The following is a 23755-nucleotide window of genomic DNA, read 5'->3' as shown; positions in this document are numbered from 1 at the left end:
AGGGACAGCTCTGAAACAAGAAAGGAGAATGGAGAAGGCAAATCCAAAGAAAAAGCACTGGATGAAGTAGGCATTGCCCTGAACATAGGATGGAAGAGCTTAAAGCCAAATGCAGAAGCAAGCAAGATTTTAATGTCAGGATTCAAGGATAAGAAAGAATAGGTAGACAGCAACAGCACTCAAAATGAGCAGAAGGAAGAGGAATGAGGAAGACGGGATTAAAAATAGCATAGCTTGATGGAAGACAGGTTGCCAAGGCTTGCTTTCACACAGAAACATGGACAGAAAGCCATGCTACTAGTGAGCTTCTGCTCCCTTATTTTTAAAATTACACACTGCCTCCTCAGCTCTGCAGATCTTTATGTAACACACTGAGGAGTTAAAAGCCCAGTAAGAAATCTTCTGCTCTGCTAGACACACAGACAGGTAAAATATCTGCACTACACAATTAACAGGATAGAAATCTGCATCCCCAGAGCATTTTATCTACTGAACATTTTAGTCTTTAGTTACCATGAGTTATCTGAAACTCAGTAAATCTGCAAGAATTGATTCATTTGCAAACTGGGATAAGATCTTAGATCCATGACCATCTTGCGTTTTTAACAGCCCTGACAAAATGAAGCTAACTTGTTCTTTAGTTTTGTGATTACATGAATTCAGCTGAAAAGAGATCTTAGAATGAAATGTGTTTCATAAAAATACAGTGCTGTTAGCAAATCTGGAGGGATCACACTGACAGAAGTAAAACATTAAAAGGTATGAATTTTCAGGAAAGAATATTGCCAAGGCAACAAGCCAGTCCAAATGGGGAATTCTGGAGGAACTATGCTATTGGCACAACAGAGCATCACCAAACAGGGTCTGAACTTCATCTTTCACCCTGTCCAGCTCCTACCAACTACCAACGGGGACTTTATAGAAGCCTACTGGTACTTAAAGGGGGGGCACTACAGGAAAGCTGAGGAAAGATTCTTTATGAGGGAGTGTAGTGATAGGACAAAGGGTAATGGCTTTAGGCTAAGAGATGGTAGATTTAGATAAGACATTACGAATAAATTCTTTACTCTGAATGAGTGGTGGTGGTGGTGAGGCTCTGGAACACGCTGGCCAGAGAAACTGTGGATGCCCCATCCCCGGTGGTCAGTGCCAGGTTGGATGGGGCTTTGAGCAATCTGATACAGAGGCAACTGCCCCTACCCATGGCAGCAGGGCTGGAACTAGGTAATCTTTAAAGGTCTCTTTCAACCCAAATCATTCTGTGATTCTATGATAACTCAAAGTCTGATTTTTGAATGGATTACATCTTTAGTTCACTTCTAACAATTTCTACTGCCTTCACCTGCTGACAGAAAAGGCAAGCAGTGCTTGCAAGAACATGTCAGTCCTCGAGGAATACCTACAGACATCAGTTAGAAAGCACACAAGTGTCACAGGTATCTACTGTTGTAAAGTGCAAACTTCCCACCAGAAAGGGGACAAAGGAAAGCCATTCATTCACTATGAAAATTAGAAGCTCAGCTGAGGATGAGCTGACACAAGAGAAAACTTGACATAGCCAAGTGCTGCCTCCTTGGCTTGACCTAATGAGTATACTGTGCGTGGATTTCAACAGGGTCCTTCAACAAGGGCCCTTACAGAAATTAAGCTGTCATGAGATGACAGGAAAGACTCTCTTAGGGATTAATAACCAGCTAAAAGGGAGCAAGAGAAAAGCAGAAATGGTGAGTAAATCTACTCAAATAGCACTTCAGTTCTTTACAGATGACAAAGGCTTTACAAGTTATTACAAAAGGAGAAGGGAATGAAACAAGGAACACAAGTGTCAGATTCATACCCTACGTAGGCATGTCTCTTCTCCCTTCAGTCTCAAAAAGGCAACCTGGAAGAGATGCAGAAAGCGCAGCAAGAAAAGGACAATTCCCATATAAGCAACAGTTAAACAGACAACAAATCTTCAGCATGGGCAAAGAAACAAAAAGGGCTCAGAAAGTAATGGGACAAAGTCCTGGAGCAGACAGTCATCAAATCAGAGCTGCAGACAGAGATTTGAGGCAAGAAGCCTCTCAGCTACGGATGCTGGGAGAAGGAATACACAAGAAGAAATATTAGTAACTGTTTGCTCTTCCTCATGCTATCTTCCTGTTCGCAACTGCCATTGGCCACTGCCAGAGCTTGGGTACACTCCTCCATGGGCCATTGCTCATGCTCAGAGTGCCTGAGCACAAGTCCTGATATTTGGGAAACATCCAAGTGAAAAGAAAGTCATGGTGCTGCCCTCTGATCCAGAGGGAAGACATCATCACATGAAGGCGTCCTTCTCAAAGCCAGATGCCTGTAATGAAGAGAGCAGTAGCAAGAGTGAGAACAAGAAGGCTCTTCAGAAAGCATTATTCTGAATTCCCAGGATACTGGATGGATGGGGGAGCAGAGACATGTTCTTAAGTGCTTTTGAGATGAGCTGTGAGTTAAATTGGGTGGCTGACAACAGCTAGAAGCAATAACTGTTCTCCTTGCTGTGTGGGACAGTGTTTGCACAGATGCCTAAGGAGGGCTATGAAAGCTATGATTGCTGTAAAGCCCTGTTGCAAATGTTGAAACTGACACCAGTAACTCACATCTGAAACTGTGAGGGTTCAACAAGAAGGGGACTCAGGATGGTGCAAGCTTAACCCAAAGGATTGCTGCTTCTACAGTTGGTCCCTCTGAGCATGCTGTCACAGGGGATCTCTGTGGGGACATTACCACATGGATCAGTGCAGGCCTGGGGAAGAGCCAGTTCAGCCCAATCCTAAAGGAAAAAAAAATATTCCTATAGGAAAAGCATGCAAACCACCCTTCACCCACTGAGAGGGAAGGGTGCAGCATGCCTGTGCAGATGAAGCAATGTCATAAGCATATGAGCAATTGAGGAAGGCATAAAGTGCTCCACCCCGAGCCTACTTCCTGAGTCCTTTGGTCAAAACTCTTGTATGTCATGGAGTGAAAAAAAAAGCAGTACCTATAGGGAGCCTATAAGCAGGAGAGGAGTCAACTCTTTGAAAGGGTAGATAACAGCAGGACTAGGGGAAATGGTTTTAAGTGTATAAGCTGCAGCAATCCAAAGAAAGACATTCTTCATACACCTCTTTTTGCCATGTAATGTGATGAGAGAAGAAATTCATCTAATTACAAAAGTAGCCTAAACATGTCACTTGCTGTTGGTAGCCACTGTTGTAGTTGAAACGGGCTGTGAACTCTGCAGGACAGTGACTGTCTTGTTTGTTTTTAGAGTGGTCAGCACACCAGGGCACCAATCTCCGGGGGACTCTCAGCGCTTAAGCCTGAATTAACCTAGCTACTACACAGTTACTTAACTGAGAAAAGATGTTACCACTGAGAAGAAAAGCTATAGACCAAGCAGCCAAACTTGTAAAAAGCATTGTGGACATCAGCATAGTAGTCTTTGAAAATACAGTGCAGATTATCATCTGCCTGAAGAAATACACTTTCTGACCAGCTATCAAACCTTGCTCCAAGCGCTTAAATGATAAAATTGCCGGTTTGTGCAATCTCACCCTCTTACCTGACATCATTCCCTCCATGGGCAAAGGATCCAAAACAGGCTGTTAAGATCTGGAGGAAGTGGAAAAGCAGATGGACCTGAGACGTGTCCTTCTCTTCCTTGTCTTCTTCCACAGGGTCTTCTGGGGGCCTGTTAGGATCTGTGAGTTCAGAGGCTAACTTCATTTCCACTCCACCCTCCTCCGCCTCAATTTCTGCCTCGGCCACTGCGTTGCAATAGCTGGAGTAGCTGTCATAGCGAACTCGTTTCTTAGAGTAGGACACCGTGTCTCCTACTAACTTCTCACTGTCCTCGGGAGTCGATGTATCTGCTGCCTTAAATGAGGAATGCACAGGCATGCCACAGATAGCAGCTGTATAACAAGTATAACTATTGTTGCGTCGTAACAGTTTGTAGTTGTTTTCTTGAGCAGGCTTCTCATCAGTGGACCTGTCCAGGTGCATTTTGTGTAGCAAGTCTTTGTATAAACCTGAGTCTTTGTGCACAGTGTGATAGACATGGCCATCACTCCTCACCTGGCCATCAAAGCTGAAAGTGCCGTTAGAGACAGGGGATTTCACAGAGGTGTGCGTCATAGAAAAGGCCCTTCCTAAAAACAGCAGAGATTTATTCAGATGTTATTTCTATGAAATGCAATTTTGAAACCCCCCCCCCACTTCACAAGATGAGAAACCAAGAGGAAACGGCTAAAAAAAATAAATCTATCACAGGGTATGGGATAAAGAAGGCCAATTTGCAATGTATGCTTTGAACGAGTGAAGAGTTCATCCACTGCAAAGTAAATTCTCCCATCAAAAGTTAGGATTGAATCAAAAGTATATTAAAACAGAACAAAAGAAAACAAAACACCTTTGTTCCAGCACTGGGTCTTCCACAAACACGTGTGAGGACCTGCAGTGCCATTTAGGACCCGCCTCTCAAAGGTGATATTTGAAGCCCAAGTCCTCTAGTTTTTTGAAAACTCAGTTATGTAAAAATTCCCTATCTGTAAAGTAAGCCCTTTTCTGAGGTTTTTTTTTTTACTTTGAACATGTGCAAGTATGTCAGGAAAGGTGGTCTTTCTGCAATTTGATACTGAAACACCTATATTTAAAAAACATTTACACGACTCAAAAATAATTTAACAAAACAGAAAACAAAAAGCTCGTGTTCTGCAAAATGTATTTCCTCAGCTACTCACATATTTTGTATATTTTATTTCTATCTACATAGTTATTCCCACTATATACATTTAACATCAATATCTGCTGTGGAACACATATCACAGCTAAGCTGATATTTCTGAAGAAACTCAAATTACCTCTGTGCAACATTCAGAGCTGTTTTATCTGGTTTTGAAGTGGAAGCTCACGCTCAAAGAGCTCCCACCGTGATTTCTTTGATTTTGTGAGAATCAGCTGAATACCTCAGGCGTTTACTTACCAAATTACAGGGTTGCATAGACATTAGTAAAATGATAGGAGAGTCAGCTGACTCCAAGTGGGTGGGAGAGGGGTGATGTGACCACATGGAACAGAAAGGGCTTTATGCACACAAGCATACCTCTGATGAATATATGTTCAGAAAACAATGGGATTTTTCTAGCGGACATGCCCCAAGTGGTCACACATTCATCAACTAAAACCCAAATCTTTTCATCTCCTGCTAGTAATCTTTATGCTGCATTTAACCTTCAAACATCAGCTGTTTATGTTCTCTGTATTTTTCCACTGCTTAAAAGGATGGAAATACCATTAAGAACAGCAAGTAAAGCAGGAAGGAAAGTAAGTTCTGCTTTCGTAGAACTCACAGGCAACCTAACAAAATGTAATTGTTTTCAGGCTCTCTAGAAAATGTCACTTGTAAATGAGAATCTTTCTCCACAAGTGGTAAAGAGGGATAAGAGCCAAACATCCCAAACACTAACTTATCATTTACGATAGAAACTTACACGCAGCAAAACATGCTATCAAAACAAGAAGACTGTTGTGTCGTCTTAGTTTCTTACCATAAGGTACACGTGGATGGTTTCCATTTGCAATAGCATCGGATGCCCCAGCAGCTTCTGTTACTGAGCCAGTAAGGGGAACTGAGCTCTCATCAGACGCTTTGGCACCAGGGAGCTCTTTAAAGACTGGTGTTTCTTCATCTTGAATTTTATCAAGACTTTCATCTGATATCCTTGACAGTGCAGCATCTTTCTTTAACCGGCCTAAAGAAATAACAGGACTGTAATTCTAAACTCAGCCTCTCTGTCACACTGCTTATGTTTCCAGTGTTTGCATCAGTGGAACAGATCCATGTGGATACAATAGCTTGGCTCTGTTTCTTACACATTATTTATTTCTAACACCTTGCTTTGTTAAATTCATTTGAGAAAATGCTAAAGCATTCTTTAACTTCACCAACATATGCACCTGAAGTGAAACACCAAGCTGCTCATTAATTAATGAAACCTGAAACTCTTCTCTGATTTTGCAATGCTATTATTTGCTGAAAGTAGCAAAACAAACAAGTAAAACACTGTAAAAATAAAAGCTGCGATCAGTCCAGCTCACTGTGAAGTTAGTTATTTGAAGATAATCATTCTGCCAGATTTTCCTCTTAAATATTTCCTTAACAAAACATAAAATGGATTATATTCCAGGATTTATTTTCCTGTTTCTGTTAGACTCTGGACAGCATAAGCACTGCAATGGATTGCCTAAAGAGGTTTTGAATTTCTTCCACTGCAGGTTTTTAGGAGCAGGTTACATAAATACATGAGGAACAGCTTCAGCACGCCCTGCCTGTGGGTGAGGACTAGACTAGATGACATTTCAAGGGCACTTCAGTTCTGAAATGAAACTCTTCACAATTTAAAATCACTCACATTTCATCAAGCAAGTACTTACTTTCTATTTTTCTCTTCATCCAGGGGCATACAAAAATCCAAACTAAGACAGCAAATACTAAGGACACGCCAAGTGATATTAGAGCAATAGCCCACATTGGCAGTACCAGTCCAAGTACTGTGAAGACAAAAGTAAAAACCAAGCAAACTGTAAGTTAACTTATTTATCCCAAGCAGTGGAACAGCAGACTTGTGAAAGCCCATGTTTGCCATATATTCAAACCCAGTACAAACGAGCTACTCACTTTTAACGTGGATATGTCAGATATATGCAGTATTCAAAGGTCTAGTTGACCTGCTAACATTTATGGGACAGATCCTCTAAGAAATTTGTTACCCCTCCATGACTTCATTTCCAAAGAAGTCAATGGCAAAACATTGATAGCAGGGCTACAAAACTAGTTTGTCACTACTGTATATACTAATGCACGTTAAACTCTGTTGCCCATTAGGTTAAGTATTTACCTGACCTCTGCTCTGGTCAATAAAACCTGCTGCTTAGCTTAATCTAAGCCATTATCTGCTTATACTAATAGCTTCATGTGGCACTTCTGAACCGAAGCTCCAGTCCTGCAATGTGAAGCCTTGCAAACGATTTGTGCTCCTTTAAGATCGCTTGGCTTCCATTCTCCCGAGAGATCTCCTTGCTCTTGTTCAATTAACTAGTGTGATCAGGCCTTTGATGAAGAAAGAGTCTGGACTCTGACCCTTCTGTCCCATCAATGTGAGCTTATCTTGCAACTTATGTGATTGATTCATACTTGTTCATAAAAGCTGCCAGGGTAGAGGTGATGGAGAATAGACATGGGTTGTAAACATGTATTTTCTGCATATCAAAAACGGAATCCCACCTTTTCACTCACACACTTTAGAGACTGCTAAGCTGAAACAGAAGGGACATTAAGATTCTTATTTCATTTATTTTGCTTAATGAGTCACTGCAGACTGCCTGACCTACTTCTGCGAAACAATTAGTCAGGAAATGTTGGTTATACAGCTGATTTACTGTGAAACATCTTGGATATCCATCCAATGAGGATTTTGACTTAAGAAAAAAGCTGAATTATGCTTCCCTCAAAGTGGGAACTTTGCAAGCTTTTCATTAATTTCACAAATGCTACGCTACTGACCACAGTTTAACAAATGCATTTGTCTAGTGCATTTAGTACAGCACGTTTTAGAGAAAATGGATTTCCATTCAGAAAAGGTCACTTTCTAAAACTGTTTTCTTAATTCAGGGGACATGTTAAAGACTGGAGTCTCTTTCCAATTGTGTGATCATTCACTGCTCCAGGGCAGTGATCTAAAGATAACGTTCAGTGGCCAGACTCTTCAATAATGTAGTTGAGAGAACTGAACACTTTTTTTCTGAACTATTTTACTGCAAGGTTATGTTTAAATACTCATTGCTTAAGTAAATTTAAACATGAAAACACAAGTGCAACCATATAAACATACACATACAAATAAAAGTACATAAATATAGAAACATGTTAAAATGTACACACAGACAAAAATAAAAGTACAAATATAGTTAAAGTCATGAAAATGAGGTATCATTTCCTTCTACTGAGCTGCAATGAAAAAACAGTACCCAAGAGAGAAGATGTATGAAATGCAGAAAAAGACTTTGGGCTCCTTATCACTGAAGGGAAATAAAGAAGCAAATTTAATTAATAGGCTCTGTGCCAGATTCGTCAGAACCATGACTCTGCTGGTTTCAGTGGAGCTATAGCTTTGGATGGAGTGCACACAGCCTTCCAGACTGCTCTGAACCTTCCCTTATTTGCATGCTCAGATGTATGAAGCCAAAGCTGGCATCTTGATGTTTCCCTTTCCTCTAAAAAGGGAATTTTTTATATCTGTGCCTGTCTGCCCTAAACAGTGTTTGGGGGGGATCACAAAAACACAAGCACAAATAGAAGAATGTGTGCAAGTACATGCTTTACTCTTTCCATTTTGAACTCCTAATGAAAGAAGTAGCAATGCAGTGTTTACAGCTACCCAAAAGCACACCAGCAGAACACTGTTATCCACAACAAGTGCAGCACCGCAACTTGAGGAAACCTCCCAGCGGTGCCTCTGTCTGCAAACAGCTTGCTCACCTGGTGCCCCCGTGTACATGATGGAAAACACGTTAATAGCAATGGTAGCAGCATAGAATACTGGAAGTGCGCGAAGACCATTGGGCACGGGGTCTTCCTGAGGGAAAATCAGAAAAAAAAAGGAAGCATTAGCTAGGTTTTCCAACAGATCAATATAAGCATGAACCAGCATAGGGAAAATACATCTCCCCAAGCCAGTGCGAGGCAGGTGGAGCCTTCAGGTGGATGGTGAGGATAGGATGTTGACCTGGATGGCTGCAGCCAAACCTCCAAAGATGGTCTTCACAAGCACCAGTATTCTGGGGAAGCCTGACACTGTTCTTGGGCACCATGAGTTGTAGCGTCAGGTCTGCTGCAGACCTGTTGGTTGACCCGGAGGCAAACTTCTTTCTGTGAGCATTTTACTTTGCAGGGGGCTGTCCTGGCTGTCAAACCAAGCACTTTAACTGAAGCAGGCATGTCACCATGCCTCGCTGCCCAGCACAGAGCTCAGCAATGGGCACAGGAGGCAAGCAGCCGTGCAGCCTTGTGTCCCTGGTGCTCACAAGCAGAGTCTCAGCTGACAGTGCATGCAATGCATGGAAAAAGCCTTTGTGAAAAGAGAGCTTTGGCCTTTTGATGGGCTCTGTGTAGCTGGGAAGAGCCTGATGATGCCAACGGGTGTCTGCTCAGATTTTGTTTCCTAAAGTCATGCAGAGACACCAGGGCTATGTGCACAAGGGAATGTTCATATGATTTTGATGATTAATTTCCTAAGTTCTGAAGTTTTTTAATGGGAACTTTTCCCCCATAGTATCTCACCCTTTATGTAGGTCGAGTCATTTTAAATTCAAAGCTGTGTCCATTCAAATTTGCCACCTGCTTTTATCACTGATGTTTATTTACATCAGCATCACAACTAAAGAATGATGAAGTTGAGGTTACATGTGGTGCTATTTATAGCAAAAGAATTAGTTCATTGTCTATTTAAGTTCCCTCTATATCCACTAATACGGTATCCCTTATTTTAAGTCCTCGTCATGTGCTACACCACCTATTTTAGCAAGTTGAATAGTGTGGGAGAAATAAAAAGAGCAGATAAAAGTGTTCTTGTTTCCAGTCTCTGCTGGGTGGGAAGAAAGTCATCTTCCACACCAGTGATATATGGACTAATACTACCTCAAAGCTGACTGAGGTCACTAAAACCCATTGATTCAGATATCAGGAGAATCTAGTAAATAAACAGATGTCCATCTTCTAATATCTTGCTTAAAATTTCTCTTAAATATTAATGACAGTATCTCCCAGTGAGAAGTATTCTTTATAAATAACAGTTTGAATTGCTACCATGAAGCTAAGTCAATGCGGAAATATCTTACTAATGAAGTAGCAATGTCAAAGTATAATCTGTCAATGAAACAGAACATATAATATTAATTAGCTCATGAAGCACTTGCATAGCACTTTCTAAGCCTCAATTATGTGTTTTGTTACTCAGTCTGAGCTTTCAGAATTGCTGAGAGCAAACAGAGTTCCAATGGCTAGGTAAAGAACGACTGGTCTCCTACCCAAAATGCAAGCCACAAACTTTCAGCTCTGTGGAAACATCCACACTCAAATGACAGGCCAGAACACAGCCTTTGTAACAGGCACTCATTGTAACAAAGGAATTGGTTTACCTTCTTTAGAATGAAGAATCTAATCAACACAAAAAGTACTCCAGACATCAAGCCAGACAACAGTGGAGAAATAAACCAAGAGGCAACTGTGTTTAAAGAAAAAAAAGACAGAAAAGAACATGAAATATATAGTATAATATACTTGTATAATAGTAAAGAAGCAAGTAGTCATGAGCAATGCATTCAAAACTGTTCTTGTACAACTGGAATGTTTCAGATATTTACTTAAAACTGGCGCAGCTCAGTTTCCACTGACACTCATGAAAGCCCAGTTACTGCTAGGCAGTATAAGAAACATCAGCCAAACCATTTCCATATCACTTGGCTAGTTTAGTTACCGAATTAATCAGGAAGAAATTATCTGAGCTGATGTAGAGTTGACCAAGAGAATCAGTAAGAATTCCTGATCACCCTAACTGTGAAGGGTGCAAGCAAGTGGCAAGTAATGGCATCTAGCAGGATGCCATGTGGCTCACAGGGTAAGAGTCTCAATTTCCGAAGCACCAATTGCAGAGAACAATGCACACAAATTTTTTTGCGGGTAAGACTTGCAAATGTTCAGGACTAATATAACAGAAGTGGGTGGCAAAACTCCCACTGATTTCAATAAAACGGGATTAGGGCAAAGCTCTGGAAACCTCATCCAGAGTCACTTGTTGTTTGTGACACGGTTAACAGGTTGATCCTGCTGTCATTCTGAGCTCACTACAAACTTTATTTTACTTTTGACAGAATTAAAAAAAAATATATACACATTGCTAAAACTTTTTATAAAGCTCAACTGTATTCCTGTGCTTTCAACCTTGAATCCTTTTAATGCAGGATTCAGGATGTGACTTGGGTTACAAGGCTTCCAAAGCAATACAGAAACCTCCCTGATATCCCTGCTTGGTGCTGCTGACGGTGGCAGTGGGAGGCTCTGATGCAAACATGTGCTGTGCACTCAGCTTTCACCTTCCTGGATCTGGTGGGTGGAGAAACATGACTATGGGCATCCATATCACTCCAAGTAAGAATGAGGTGCTGTGAACTGCCATAAAAAGCATTAGAAGAGGAGGAGTGTCACCTTGAATCATGTCTGGGAGGCAAAATGTTTCCTCAGCTTACTGCTGGAAGAGCACAACTTGCATTTTACCCTTCTCCAGGGTCGGCCTGTAGATGCATTGCAGCCCTCAGGTGGAAAATAGTTTAAAGACAGAGTGCTGCCAGTACAAGGCATGCTTCTGTGAAAGCTTTTGCAGTCAGTGCACACTTTTTCCCAGACCCTCCCACATAAAAGGAAACGGCAATTACCAATCTTGACAAGTTGCATCCACTGAACTCCCTGTGTGCCAATTGCAACGAGGGAAAATCCAATAGTAGCACCTACAATGCAATGGGTCCCCGATATTGGGAGCTTCAAGAAAGACGCAATCAGCTGCCAAACAGCAGAACCTGGAAAGTGAGGAAGGGAAAAAAGCATAAACTGTGTAAAACAACAATAAAAGAAACGTCACACAGAAAATTCTCAGTGACATACCCTTGTTCTTTTACAAGCACAGCCTACACTCCACATGCACAAGAGAGATCTCCTAAAGAGAATTTTGCTCTTTTTCTGACTCCAAAAGCAGATACTGCAGCAGTCTAATAGCAGCTCTGAACGCTGCAGCTTATTTATGATTTTTTGTTACTAACAGCACTTATTGCCACACAACAGGACTGCTCTTTTTTGAAGGCTTTCACTATTTTTCACTATTCAGTTCATCAGATTGCACACATAAACAGCTCCAGGTATGTGTCAAGCTTGGAAAACCTCATTCTCTAGAAACAAACCTGGAAGCCTCTAACTGACCAGTGTCAGGAGCCCAGCTGCTGAATTCAGATGCTAACAGAGAAAGGCTCAAATCCTGGCTCAGGGAGCTTTCATGCCTCTTCTCAGCGATGTGCAGCCACTATCCAGAGTTCTCTATAGGATAAATTGCCTGAAGAGGGAGTGAAGATGCTCACTGTCTTGATTTGTAGCTCACTGCAGCACTGGTGAATTCAGGCTGTGGAAAAAAAGATCTCTAGCACTACAGACAGGACCTTGTATTCAGCTTCATTCAACATCTGGATGGTTAGATTAGACCACAGCTGGGCAGCGAGCCCACCAGCATGCAGCCCCACGCTCTGACTCCACAGTACAAAAGGTCCTCTTGCAGTGGGGACATCCAAATCATCTGGGCCATGACTTAAGTTTTCTGTTTATCTTGTAGAATATTAGAGAGTTCTTAGTAATATCTCTTCTTCATCTTAAGACTTCATGGTCTTGAGACAAAATCTTAATATGTTACGAAGCTCCAAGATGACAGCAATCAAACTGCAATGAGAGAACCCATATTTTCTGGATCATGCCATCAGTCTTCACAGATCTGCAGTAGACACAGATGATAAAGCAAGGCTTCTGAACACACGCTGCCACTCAAATCCCAGCCTCTAGCCTCAGTTCCAACAGGTGAGGATGGCTTGAAGATCTTGAAATGGAGTCTGGCTACATATCAGGGTTTAAATGCACTGAAAAAGAGCTGAGATGAGGTTTTGCAGCTCCATGATACACACATAAAGAGGTGAGAGAGCAAGGAGCCAATGACTGATGCCCTCTGAAGATGCACAAGGGCTCCAGTGAAAGGAACACAGGGATGATGCTCAAGATGAGGCACAGTGAAGGAACAGTCTTGACAGCAGAGGCTGGTAGAGAAGACAGGTGGGAAGGTATAAAGAAATGAAGGGAAGAATGAAAGGTATACTTATAAACAAGCCTCAGAGACTGGTCTGTCACTTCAAACAAGCCATTATACTGTCAAGTTTCTGCCTTATAAATACCAAGCCACTCAGCCTTGCCAGATAAATCTGCTGGCATCATATGCAGTGTGGAAGTTGACCAAGCTGTAAAACTGATCTTTCCTGAGGCACCATCCCAAAACAACTGGTACTCCTACTAGTATTGCAAATACTAGATCAACCAAGGAACACCTGCCCTTTCATTTTTTGGCCTCTCTCCCCATACACTATAACAAAAATAAATACACTCCGAAACCTTTGGCATGAACTTAAGAGGTCAGCAAGTGGAAGTGAGGTAAAAGGGAACACACATGGTAACATCTCTGAAGAGCCAAGTGAACAAGGAGATAAGTCAGCCACAGACACATAATTGCACACAAAAAAAGTCTTTCTAAAAAACAGAGAAAATTCTTCCAAGTCACAGCTGCACTACAAATGTGCAGAGATGGCTGGTTTGGTTTTTGTTTGTTTGTTTGTTTTAATGGGGAAAGCAGGGAATATGGCACTATTTCTTATCTGGATTGATTAATCCAGAAGACAAATAGGAGGGGAAGTAGAGGAGGACTGACAGGTAGCCTAAAGAGGACAATGTATAGTCTAAAGAAGTTAAAACAAGCATGTTAGAGTACAGAAGAAAATACAAATTAAGCCAGAGCAGGACTATCCTCTGGGGCTTGCAGTGCTGTAAGGCAGACACCTAAACTATCAACATCAATCCTTAACTCCTCTCCAACAAAAAATGCATGTTTCCAACCTTGATAAAACCAGCCCAAAAACCAGAGGGCTCATTAGAACTTGTCCTGGCCCACAGCACAAATGCTCCAGCATAGAAGCACACTACAGCATCGCAAAAGTGAGAGTCCCAAATATTTGAAGCACCAAAAATCAACATTTTAGAAGGTTATAAATTATTACAAAATGCCACATTACAAAATGTAAATGCACATTATGTCATCCCCAGACAATCCCAGTGCTCCTTGCTTCCTTCTTGCTGACCAAGTGGTTGCTTTGAAAATCCCCATCTGCTGTCTGCAAGCATCAAGAGATCTTCCAGTAACATCTTGAAAGAGGACACTGTGATTGTTGGTCTCCTCCATACAGTTGGCTCATGGAAGCCTCATTGAAACTCAGAAGCTAACTCTGTTCATGGAAGCATGACCACGGTGCATAAGAGAATGGAGAGAAATGTACTGAGGAAAAAGAGGAAACATACAGGAGGGAAATCACAGAGAAAATATTGTACATCCAGAGGAAAGCTGGGGGTGGATTTGAGGGGAAAAAATGGAACCTGCAGTTGGTAATTTGTGCTTAATTCAGAGATTTAAAATGTGGGATTTATTCTTAATGCCCTTACTGAAGGAAGGGAATGCAACCGGTCATGAAGTTCACACAGGCTTACGTAAAACACACATGCAAATAAGTTGTTTTCCTTGAGCTTCTGGCCAGTTGCCTCCACAGGGGGCATAGGGGACATAAAACATTGCCCAGACAAGATCAGAACATCATGAAGAGATACAGAAAGGGGAAAAGACTCGTGTTCTGCAGGTGGTGGTCAGGAGATGTAGGTCACTTACATCACACGTGGTGTGGGCTGCTCTCAGGTGCGAGTCGGAAATGATGCAGCTATCTCAGGAAGAAAAGGGTAAATACTACAAGCAGAGTAACACTCCTCAGTCATCCCACAGCTTGAAGGCAAGAGCAGGAATCTGCAGCTGGCCTTGCCAGGCATCAAGACAGAGGAAGCAATGGAGCTAAGGAGTGCTGAAGATGTTCTTTGCAGTTGCCCTGTATGAGACAGCAGCTAATCAGCTCTTCTTCCTCTTCACCAGGGGAGGCAGCCAGTCTTCTGGAGGCTCAGGGGTGGTGAAGGTCAAAGAGGAGCATCGTCCCTCTCACACACATCAAAACTAACTCAGTCCAGCCCAGAAAGTGGCAGTCTAAGCCCATCTTGATCCATTAATTTTTTAAAAGTGCAGAAACGGAGAAAGAAGGCACGTAGTAGATCTCTGTATGGAATCGCCTATTCTTTGTGTGGGTTCTGTTCAAAAACTGGGGGGAGTGCTTCCTGCTTGCTGTATCCTGCCCTTTAAAAGCAGGTTTGCTGTTGATCCTTATGGGAGCTCTCCAAAAGCTCACAAAGCCTCTTGCATACAAACAAAGGAGAAATACCAGGGCTTAATGTTACTTACCTCAGAATATGCCACTTGTTCTGAACAGAGATTAATTTAACTGCAAACAAAAGTGTACAGAGTAGACTCAGAGGTACACAGAACTGCTGCTGGTTTGAGTTAGAAAAAGTAAAAATGCCTTTAAAGTGTGCCCATCTATCCTTACTGCTCCTTGAAGTTTTGTCATGGGGCAGGATTAAGCATACGATTAATTGCAATCAGTCAGCAAAACCACCAGTTTAAGCAAATATGCTTCATCTTCTTTATTTTTTAAAACTATTTGTGCAATTGCTTTAATACTTATTTGTTGTAAAATTTCTGCGGGATTTTCTCTGCAGTCACAAATGGTGTGCTGACATATTTTCCATTTACCACAATATAAATCTCCAAAATCTTTTCTTTTTAGGTTCTCTAGGAATACATGTATATGATCCATTACATTAAACATTTTTTCCTCTATTAGCTTAATGGCTGAATAGCTGGAAAATGAAAATGATTAGAAGAGTTTTTAAAAAGTAGGAGCCCAAAAAGGGAATGTAAACCCCTCTATTTGCACAAAACAAGATGTGAGTGCAGAAGATGTAAATTCAATTAGAACATTCACAATGAGCAGGATGACAAACGTGCGGTGACTGTTACTCGAAGCAATAAAGCATTACTTACCAACCATGGCGCTGACCTCTCCTGCCATCAGCAGCGGCACAGTGTTGTTGTACAGGTTAACATCAATTATACCTTTCCGGATCGTTTCTCCTACTTTTGCTCCCAGCAGTACCGAGCCAGTAGTTTCAAAAACTGAAGCCAAAATGCAAGCCTGGCGCAAAGTCACTACACCAGAGCCCACGGCAGTTCCGAAAGAATTGGCAACATCATTTGCACCCACTGAAAATGCTAAAATAAAAGCAATGATAAAACCCACAATGACCATCCACAGGTACTCCTCCATTGCCATCTTTCCCCAGAGTGTAGATCAGTTTCCCCTTTGCAAATAGTTAATAGTCAAGGCTGGAGGGAACCGTAACGGATTTGGAAAGCAGATTTCTTGTAAACAATGAGTTCTCTCTGGTAGTGTTAGAATGTGAAGAAACTGCTAACTGCCGATTTTCACACTACTATAAATACTGTTCAGTTGCCTGCGCTCAATCAGCAGTGAAGAACATTCCATATTTTGCTCCCAAACTGGTACAGCAGCGGTGTCCCGTCCTGCAGCAGAAAGAAAGAAAAGAAGATTAAAAAAAAAGAGGGAGTACTCTGCAGAGCCTGTCTCAGAGCGTGTTTTCTGTAGTAAACAGATGATTTGAATCCCCTAATGGGACCCTGCTTTGGCATGTGACTGTTCTAAATCATAAAGCAATTCAAAAAGGTTAAAATTAGGTCACCTCCAAAGCAACACGCCTCTTGCAGTATCACTGGCTGAGAGAACATTTTGATCGCTTTAAAAGGACTCAGAGAGGTTGCTGTTTTCTGTTGCGTTTACCGAGCAGTGTGATAAACCTTTTTTCTAGGAGGATTCGGTTTGGCCCTTGGCACCAAGTGAACATACAGCATGTGGGACACACAGACTACACTGCACAGCATGACTCCCAGTCGATGGGTGCTGCCCAGCTCCGTTGCCCTCTGCAGAGCTATCCCATTTTACCAGCTGTAGCCAGGGATGCACTCCTTTGGAAAATGATTTTGTCTACGAAACGTCACCAAAATATCTCAAGAGCACTGATAATCATCTATTGATACTATCACAGCCCAGGCAGTAAGGACAGCATTTTCTTACAGCTTCTCACCCACTGAGTCAGCACAGTGATCACAACATTCCCACGTGTTCCTATAGATCTACGTAAGTGTAGGAAAAAAAATGACTAAAACATTTTAAGCTCTCTCCTCTTTTCTGTAGGTAGTTACTCATTACTAATAAGCTTATTATACTCAAACCATTCTTATGCATATGTTTGAATAGTTTTTTATGACTTTGGTTTTATGAAATCCATTTTGAACTACCTCTTAGTCTTTAATTAGCTTAATCTGAAATATGAGCAAGATCTTTAAACCAAAAATGCAGGCAGGAAGGGGCTTCAAAAAGTAAAAGCTTCACCATCCAAAAGGGTATATCTTGATCTCTAGGTCAACAAGAAAGCCATTAAATATATTTATATAAATCAAACATAAAAACCACACCTGTATATCCAGCTGTCACCTTGCTCCCTTTGACCTGCCTTTGAAACAGAGGCAGTTTGAAACCAAAGTATTTTTGAGAATATGTAAGGAAAAATTACCATTCTCCAGATTTGGCTCAGACAGACTGTATGAATCCTTCACACATTTGCCCCCCAGACTCCTAATCTTTAAATCAACTGTCACAGGTGCAAAGCATCGCTGAACTCAAGCCTGTAAGGACTCACAGGACCCATAAGCAGTAAGAACCAAGGTGGTTAAAGGCTGGAAGCAAACACCAGACTGGAGAAATCCATCTGCCTCTTCCATTGGCTGCTTCTCTTGTAGCAGTCATCTGCATCTACAAAAGCCATCTGGTATCATCTTCCTACCTATAACTCCAGGGAAGTGCCATTTTGAAGGTGGTGAGGGGTCACGGGCATATTCAGCAGGAAATATCTGCCCACCAACTGTGTACCTTGCAAAAAGCAATTCAGAGACTTGGAGGAACTCAGAAGGCAAACATTGAGCCCATGCTCAGTTTCAAAACCATGCTGAAGTTCTTTTGAATGCACTGAAGGTCTGCGTTAGGAGGGAAGGAGGATTTCTGCAGAGAACATCCAAAACCTCAGAAATCATGATGAAATTAAAAAATAATGAGATTTTGCATATTTCTGAGATGCTGTATCATTGAGAACTACCAGGAGGGAAATGTCACTTCGATAATTAAGTAATCGTTCCCTGAAAAGCCCTGAAGGTTATGTCAAGGATTGATGCTTTATCCAAACATACATATTAAGGAGAAAAGATTTCTCTTTTTTCCTCCAGACTCCGCAGAGGCTGGGCAATTGTTGCTCCAGTCTTTTCCAGATATGGAGCAGACATCAACCCCTGAATGATTTGCACTCCAAAATAACATCTTGGAAGGTCTTAACTGCTGAAAACATTTGTATAAGGATTTTTATACTATGAGATAACATGTGAAAATGAAGCCCCAATGCATTTTTCATGTTTGAAGATTTGTTGCCCATAATTCATGAGCGCTTAGCCCTTGGAGTAGGAAAAGGCTTGAAGAGGGGGAAAGGCTAACAATATTTGGAAGAATTGATTACAGCTAGAGCTTGTCTGCCTGAGAAGGAGGACTAAGCTTGTGGCGTGCAACCAGGAGACACTGAGACATGCCAATGCCCAGCCCATAGCCCGGGAGCCTTTCCCAGTCATCCTCATACTGAGAGCCTTGTTACATACCTTGCTTCAGATGGAACCACAACAGAAAACAAGATTACTCAAGATAAAGTGTTAATGAAGCAGTGGTTTGAGCAGTTCAGCCTGCAAGGCACTCTGAGGACTGACTCGCTGTTGCGTGAGCCAAGGACTGTCACTTCAGAATTCTCTGCAGAGAGCATAAGTGTGCAGGCATGGGGACAGAGAAATATTTCTTTCCTTACTCTGTTAGATTAACTCGTTTTTATTTATGTACGTTGCATTTTCGCTGAGAGAAGTGCTGGACCAAGATCCTTCCTTGATGCTGGAGATTCATGATTAAATTCCTTACCCTGCATGCATTTGCACAGCACCTTGGCCAAGTTAGCCTCTGTACCTCAGCACCCTCTTCAAAAAATGGGAAAACTTGCCTGAAATGCGCAGGCATCCACAAACACAGTGATTATGAGAGTCCCGTTTCCTTCAGACCCATGAGATGTAAGCAAATCCTTATTTCCAGCAGAGGTCTGTCTCCCATCCACTTACCAACCAACCTCCCAATTTTCTGAGGAGACCCAATCTCTCCGATGGGGGAAAGCATGAGTAATGTGACATTCCCCAACACAGCAGAGCTCACGGGACAGCATTTATTCAGTCCAGTTCATCCAGCTTCCATAATAAACTGCTGAGTCACAAGGCTGCCCTCACAGTTTCCCTGGGGGATGAGCTCCAGGTGGTCCCAAAGAAATGAAGGCTGAAAGTATGTGTGATGAGGCAAAGAGCTCTGAAATCTCCTGGTGAAGGCCACAGAGCCTCAAAGTGTGCTGGTGGGGCTCTTGGCAAAGGACTCAGAGGGGGAGCTACATGACCGCCATCCCTGGAACACAATATGGGGAGGAAGGGATGCCTGCAGCAAGATGGCACCGCAAGGTTCAACACAGAGGTCCTCCTTTGAAGTCTTGACTCAATTTTGCCACGGCCAGAACGTGGCAGTAGCTATACCTTGTCTTTTACACATCTAAAATCCAAGTGAAAAGAGGAAAGGGAATGGGCACATTTAAAAACTAATGTGCAGGCAGTGTTTGAGCGGTGTTACTACTTTCTCCTTAAGTAAGCAGGAGATGTTAAAAGCTTAAAGAAATGGAAAGAAGGAAGAAAAAAAAAACAGTTACATCTACTCCACTGTGAAAGTTTTCAGAAATGCAAAATATCCTGCAAAGTAGGCCAGCGACTAAATACAGACTAAATCTTGTAGCGTGCTTCTTTCTGGAGCCCAAAATACATCTGGCATGCTTGGGCACGCTGAGCTATGCCCCTCCTCACCTAATCTAGCCCATGAGCTGTGGTATTTTGAGTTGTTGCTGGGACAAAAAAGAAATGGGTGAAAACACAACACAGGAGAGTGACGGACCATCAGCTTTGCACAATGTCTGAAAGTCTCCATCCCATTTTGCCCTCTTGTATTTTCTTAATACGCCTCTGTGATGCCAATTGCAATAAAGCCTGATCTGCTCAGCACTGGGAGATCCTCAGCTTCACCTGCAGGACCGATGTCATCTCCCCAGCCGGCTGCACCAGACAGAGAGGTTACCCTGTCAGAGCACAGGGCCTTGTGGTGTGTGATGAGGCCAGGCCTGCAGGGCACCGGGCACCGGGCCCAGGCTACAGTGCACACCTCTGCGGGATGCTGTGATGCGTGAATGTGGAACGACACTGGGGCGAGTCTTCTGGCCACAGGAAGCTGATCTGGCATTAAAGGCAAGGTTTTTAGCTAACGTGGCCTCCTTCTGATCAATAATTAGTGTGGCCTTCCTGGGCCTTGTGAAGCAGGCTCTTTCAGTGGACTTATTAACTTGCATTCCAATGTGAAAAACCTGATTGTTGGAAATGCTAAGCATATCCTCACTGGCAGATGACCCAGACAGCCCCTGTGATGTCAGTTTGCCTCTTGCTGACTGTGCTCAGAGTTCCTCCTTCCCGGAGGAAAGGAGTAGAACAGCAGCAAGGTGAGGAGCACCGCAGCTCATTGTGAGCGACAAGCAGATGGGCAGGAAAAGTCAGGAAGCGAGACGCGGGAGATCATTTCAGGACATGTTTATATGTGGGCACTTACTAAGAGAGCTATTCTGGAAACTATTCACAATACATTACTAAGCGTAGGCAAGTTTTTTGGTGAAAAATTAACAGGAAATTGGAAATATGATGTTGTCAGTTCTTATTTTTTTAGCCAAACAGATTGCTGCTGGAGAGAAAGCAAAACCTAACAACAGCGACGAATAGTTAAACAAATGCTAAGGACTAGGTTCAAAGTCTGATGAAGCGATCCCAGTGCATTACCCACCAGCAGTCCAGCTGGGTGACAGAGAGGAACAAACAGAGACCCGATAAATGCTCTTTCATCTTCCCTCTCCTGAAAATTAGGAGAGAATCCACTGCATTCACGTGAAACATTAAAATGTACACAAATCACACTGCACGCAACCCTTCTGCCATCAGCAGCTGCCCCATGCTGGAGTTTAAAGCTTCGCCCTGATATAGACAGGATGGGGATTCAGTGGGTTTCCATTTTCAACTCTTGTTTTGTTGTTGTTGTTGTTGTTTCCAGTGTTGATCATGTATGAGCAAAAATGTCAAGGCAGCAGCTAATGTGGCATTTCTAAAGACAACCATTACAAGAACTCCACTTTGCATTGTGACAGGAGATACAGGGGAGGACAATTTCTTCTCCCCTGCAGTGCTCAAAAAAGCAAATATTTTGTTAGACTGCTGTGTTTAATTTGCACCGACAGGACCTTCACTTCTCATTACTGGTGGCTGAAAAGTCTGTCTCAAACATTTACCACACTGGGGCTTTCAGGAGTTTATTCCATCCCATCCAACTGTGTGCTGTTCTTTACATAAGATGCATTTGTCAAGCTTGCCACCTATGTATATATAAGTGCAGAGATCTTCTAAATTCACAATAGCTCAGGCATTGTAGCCTATTGGTACTAAATACAGCACTGCACAGAAATCACACATGATTTATAAGCAAAGCTCTTGACAGTTCACAAAAATAATTCTTATCTTTTCTAGTTCCTGCTTGGGCCATAAGACTCACAAAGTATCTGTTTTAGGTTACTAATATTACATCTGTGATATGGAAGGTGGTACAATTTGAGCCGTTCGAGACTAAGAACATCCCTATATGGCTCTAAATTACACGGACAGGACTTGTCACAAGGCCAAGCGTGATGCAAGTTTCATGCTCCAGGACACAAAAACCACCGCTTTACTTTTAAAAATCAATTACCATGTACTCAGATGCAGTTCTATATCAATCAGTTCCTATTTTAACACAGTCGCTATGTGTTTGTGCATACTTGGCACTACTGCTCGATATGGAAACGGCATTGAAGTTCACTGTTTTCCAGGGGCTCCTATCAAGTTTAACATTGCTGAGAGGGACTGTCACCTTCAGCTCCCAAAACGTGCAGAGGATGCTATGTTTTCCTAGACCCCAGTGACCTCTGTTCCCACTACCAACAGGCCAAAAATGCAGATAAAATATTTAGTGTGAGATCGTGTTGCCGAAAACATTCTCTAAAGTGATAGAGAACAGTCATGCACGAGCAGTAATTCTACAGACCACTGAAGTAAGCTAGGCAAGGTATCAACAAGTCCTCATTCACCTGTTGATAAAGATATTTTTATGTACTGAAGAACAGTTTTATCTTTCAGTGCCTGAGCAAAGTCTTTCTAACATGCAAATAGCTTCTATGATTCTGCACAAGAGATTTCCAAGATCTGTTCAGAGAAAACAAACAAGTGCTTTGAGGATATTTAAACTACATTTTAGAAAAGAAAGCCATGCACGGAAACCTTTATAACTCACCCAATACTTAAAAGTTGTTTCAAGAGAAACAGGAGCTGAGTTCTCCCAGCAGCATGCCTTCCTGATTGTAAATAGAGGCTGAAGTCTAAAATAGATAGCCTATCATTCAGCACAGCCACATCTGAACATGCAAACTTCCAGAGGGTATAAAGAGTGCTGCGACTTACACAGGCAGTCCTCGGATAGAATTCCCTCCAGCACAGGGGAGCCCGCAAACACAGCTCCGAGAAGCATCAGCGCGAGTCCAGAGCCGTGTTCAGGAGGTGGAAATCTGCCTCCTCTTAAGCAAAGAATTCTGCTGGGGGTGGGCACTGATAAAACACAACACTGCGTCACAATTGCACTCGTTAGGCAAACCAATCCAAGGAAGCTCATATTAAAACAACAAAACGCTCTCTCTCTCTCTCTCTCTCCTTTTCCCCCCAGGCAAAGGCATAAACCAGATAGTGAACTTCCTTTTTATTTTGTTAAATCTCTTACCACGAGCAGTGACCACTGGGCATTCTGGGGTGATCGGGTGGGCTCTCCTTTTTGCAAGCACACTGAGTCTACGCTTAATGTAAAGGGTGAAAGAGCAAGAAAGTATGCACATCCGATTGAGGAAAGATGTTGCATGTTCGTTACTTTATCCATGTCGGCAGAGGTCTCACAGGCTATGCAGACTGCAGAAAGCTGAAGATGTGCATGAGTGCGGGCTGGAGCAATGCCTAAGCAAGCAACCTCACTTACAAAAGTTCAGCCTTGATTACACAGTCAGAATTCCTTGAACCACCTTCCTCAGAGTGGGAAAACGCGTACGTTTACTTCAAGGATATACCAGGCTTCTGGTTTATAAGTAAATGGCGTTTCAAACTTAATGCTTTTAGTAAACTTTTAGGTTTGACTCCATTCTGAATCAATGGCATCACATTCAAACATAACAAACTCAAATTTGCCATGCCCTCCACACCTGGGAAAAATGAAATCGCCGATTTAAATCTGCAAACATAAGAGTTGGAAAATTTATTCTTACCTCATCTAGTTTTTCAAGTCTGAATAAAGCCATAGTGTTACTTAACAAGGAGGTAAAGGATTTCCAAACTGAGCTCAGCTGCAGATCACAGTCAGGAATAATTTGGTAAATCTGAAAAGTGGTTTATATCTGTTAGAAAAACTCACGTGCATTAGTAAACCTACATCATCTTCTACAGAGAATTAGGGCAAATCTCCAGTTGGAAATCTATAATGCAGAAATGGCATTACAACTTTCCAATTAAAAAAAGAAAAAAAAAAAAAAAAAGTGATAAATATCAGGCCAAGATTCCTCACAAGAGATATTAGCTCTCGACAGAAGGTCAGCACCCAACCACTGTGAAGCTTGCCC

General features: G+C 42.2%; 1 protein-coding gene and 2 long non-coding RNA genes across 8 annotated transcripts in view; 2 read left to right on the top strand and 1 right to left on the bottom strand.

Moving 5' to 3' along the window:
* SLC20A2 (solute carrier family 20 member 2) overlaps positions 1-23755 on the bottom strand; it is a 55387-nt gene that overhangs the window by 13937 nt on the left and 17695 nt on the right. For 2 of the 5 annotated variants that reach the window (XR_001554864.2, XM_015861264.2), the window contains exons 1-8: positions 22560-22660; positions 15831-16370; positions 11494-11634; positions 10201-10286; positions 8543-8639; positions 6439-6555; positions 5553-5756; positions 3566-4154 (exon numbers count right to left, since the gene is read on the bottom strand). Coding sequence is in view for 4 of the 5 variants with exons in the window: in XM_015861264.2 (XP_015716750.1) it covers positions 3566-4154; positions 5553-5756; positions 6439-6555; positions 8543-8639; positions 10201-10286; positions 11494-11634; positions 15831-16119 (1523 nt within the window). In the remaining variant the exon portion in view is untranslated. Of the gene's footprint in view, positions 1-3565; positions 4155-5552; positions 5757-6438; positions 6556-8542; positions 8640-10200; positions 10287-11493; positions 11635-15830; positions 16371-16546; positions 17226-22559; positions 22662-23755 lie in introns of those variants that run through there. The other 3 variants (XM_015861269.2, XM_015861268.2, XM_015861266.2) reach the window with 3 other exon arrangements.
* LOC107313225 overlaps positions 1-23755 on the top strand; it is a 74741-nt gene that overhangs the window by 34707 nt on the left and 16279 nt on the right. The gene's annotated exons all lie outside the window — the stretch shown is intronic.
* On the top strand, positions 6487-23653 carry LOC116653420. Its single transcript, XR_004307231.1, has 2 exons — positions 6487-6587; positions 17525-23653. It is a non-coding gene; the product is annotated as an uncharacterized LOC116653420 (long non-coding RNA).

The sequence above is a fragment of the Coturnix japonica genome, chromosome 4 (genome assembly GCF_001577835.2).
Source record: "Coturnix japonica isolate 7356 chromosome 4, Coturnix japonica 2.1, whole genome shotgun sequence".
Taxonomy (NCBI): Eukaryota; Metazoa; Chordata; class Aves; order Galliformes; family Phasianidae; genus Coturnix; species Coturnix japonica.
This window is presented reverse-complemented; position numbering and strand designations above follow the sequence as displayed.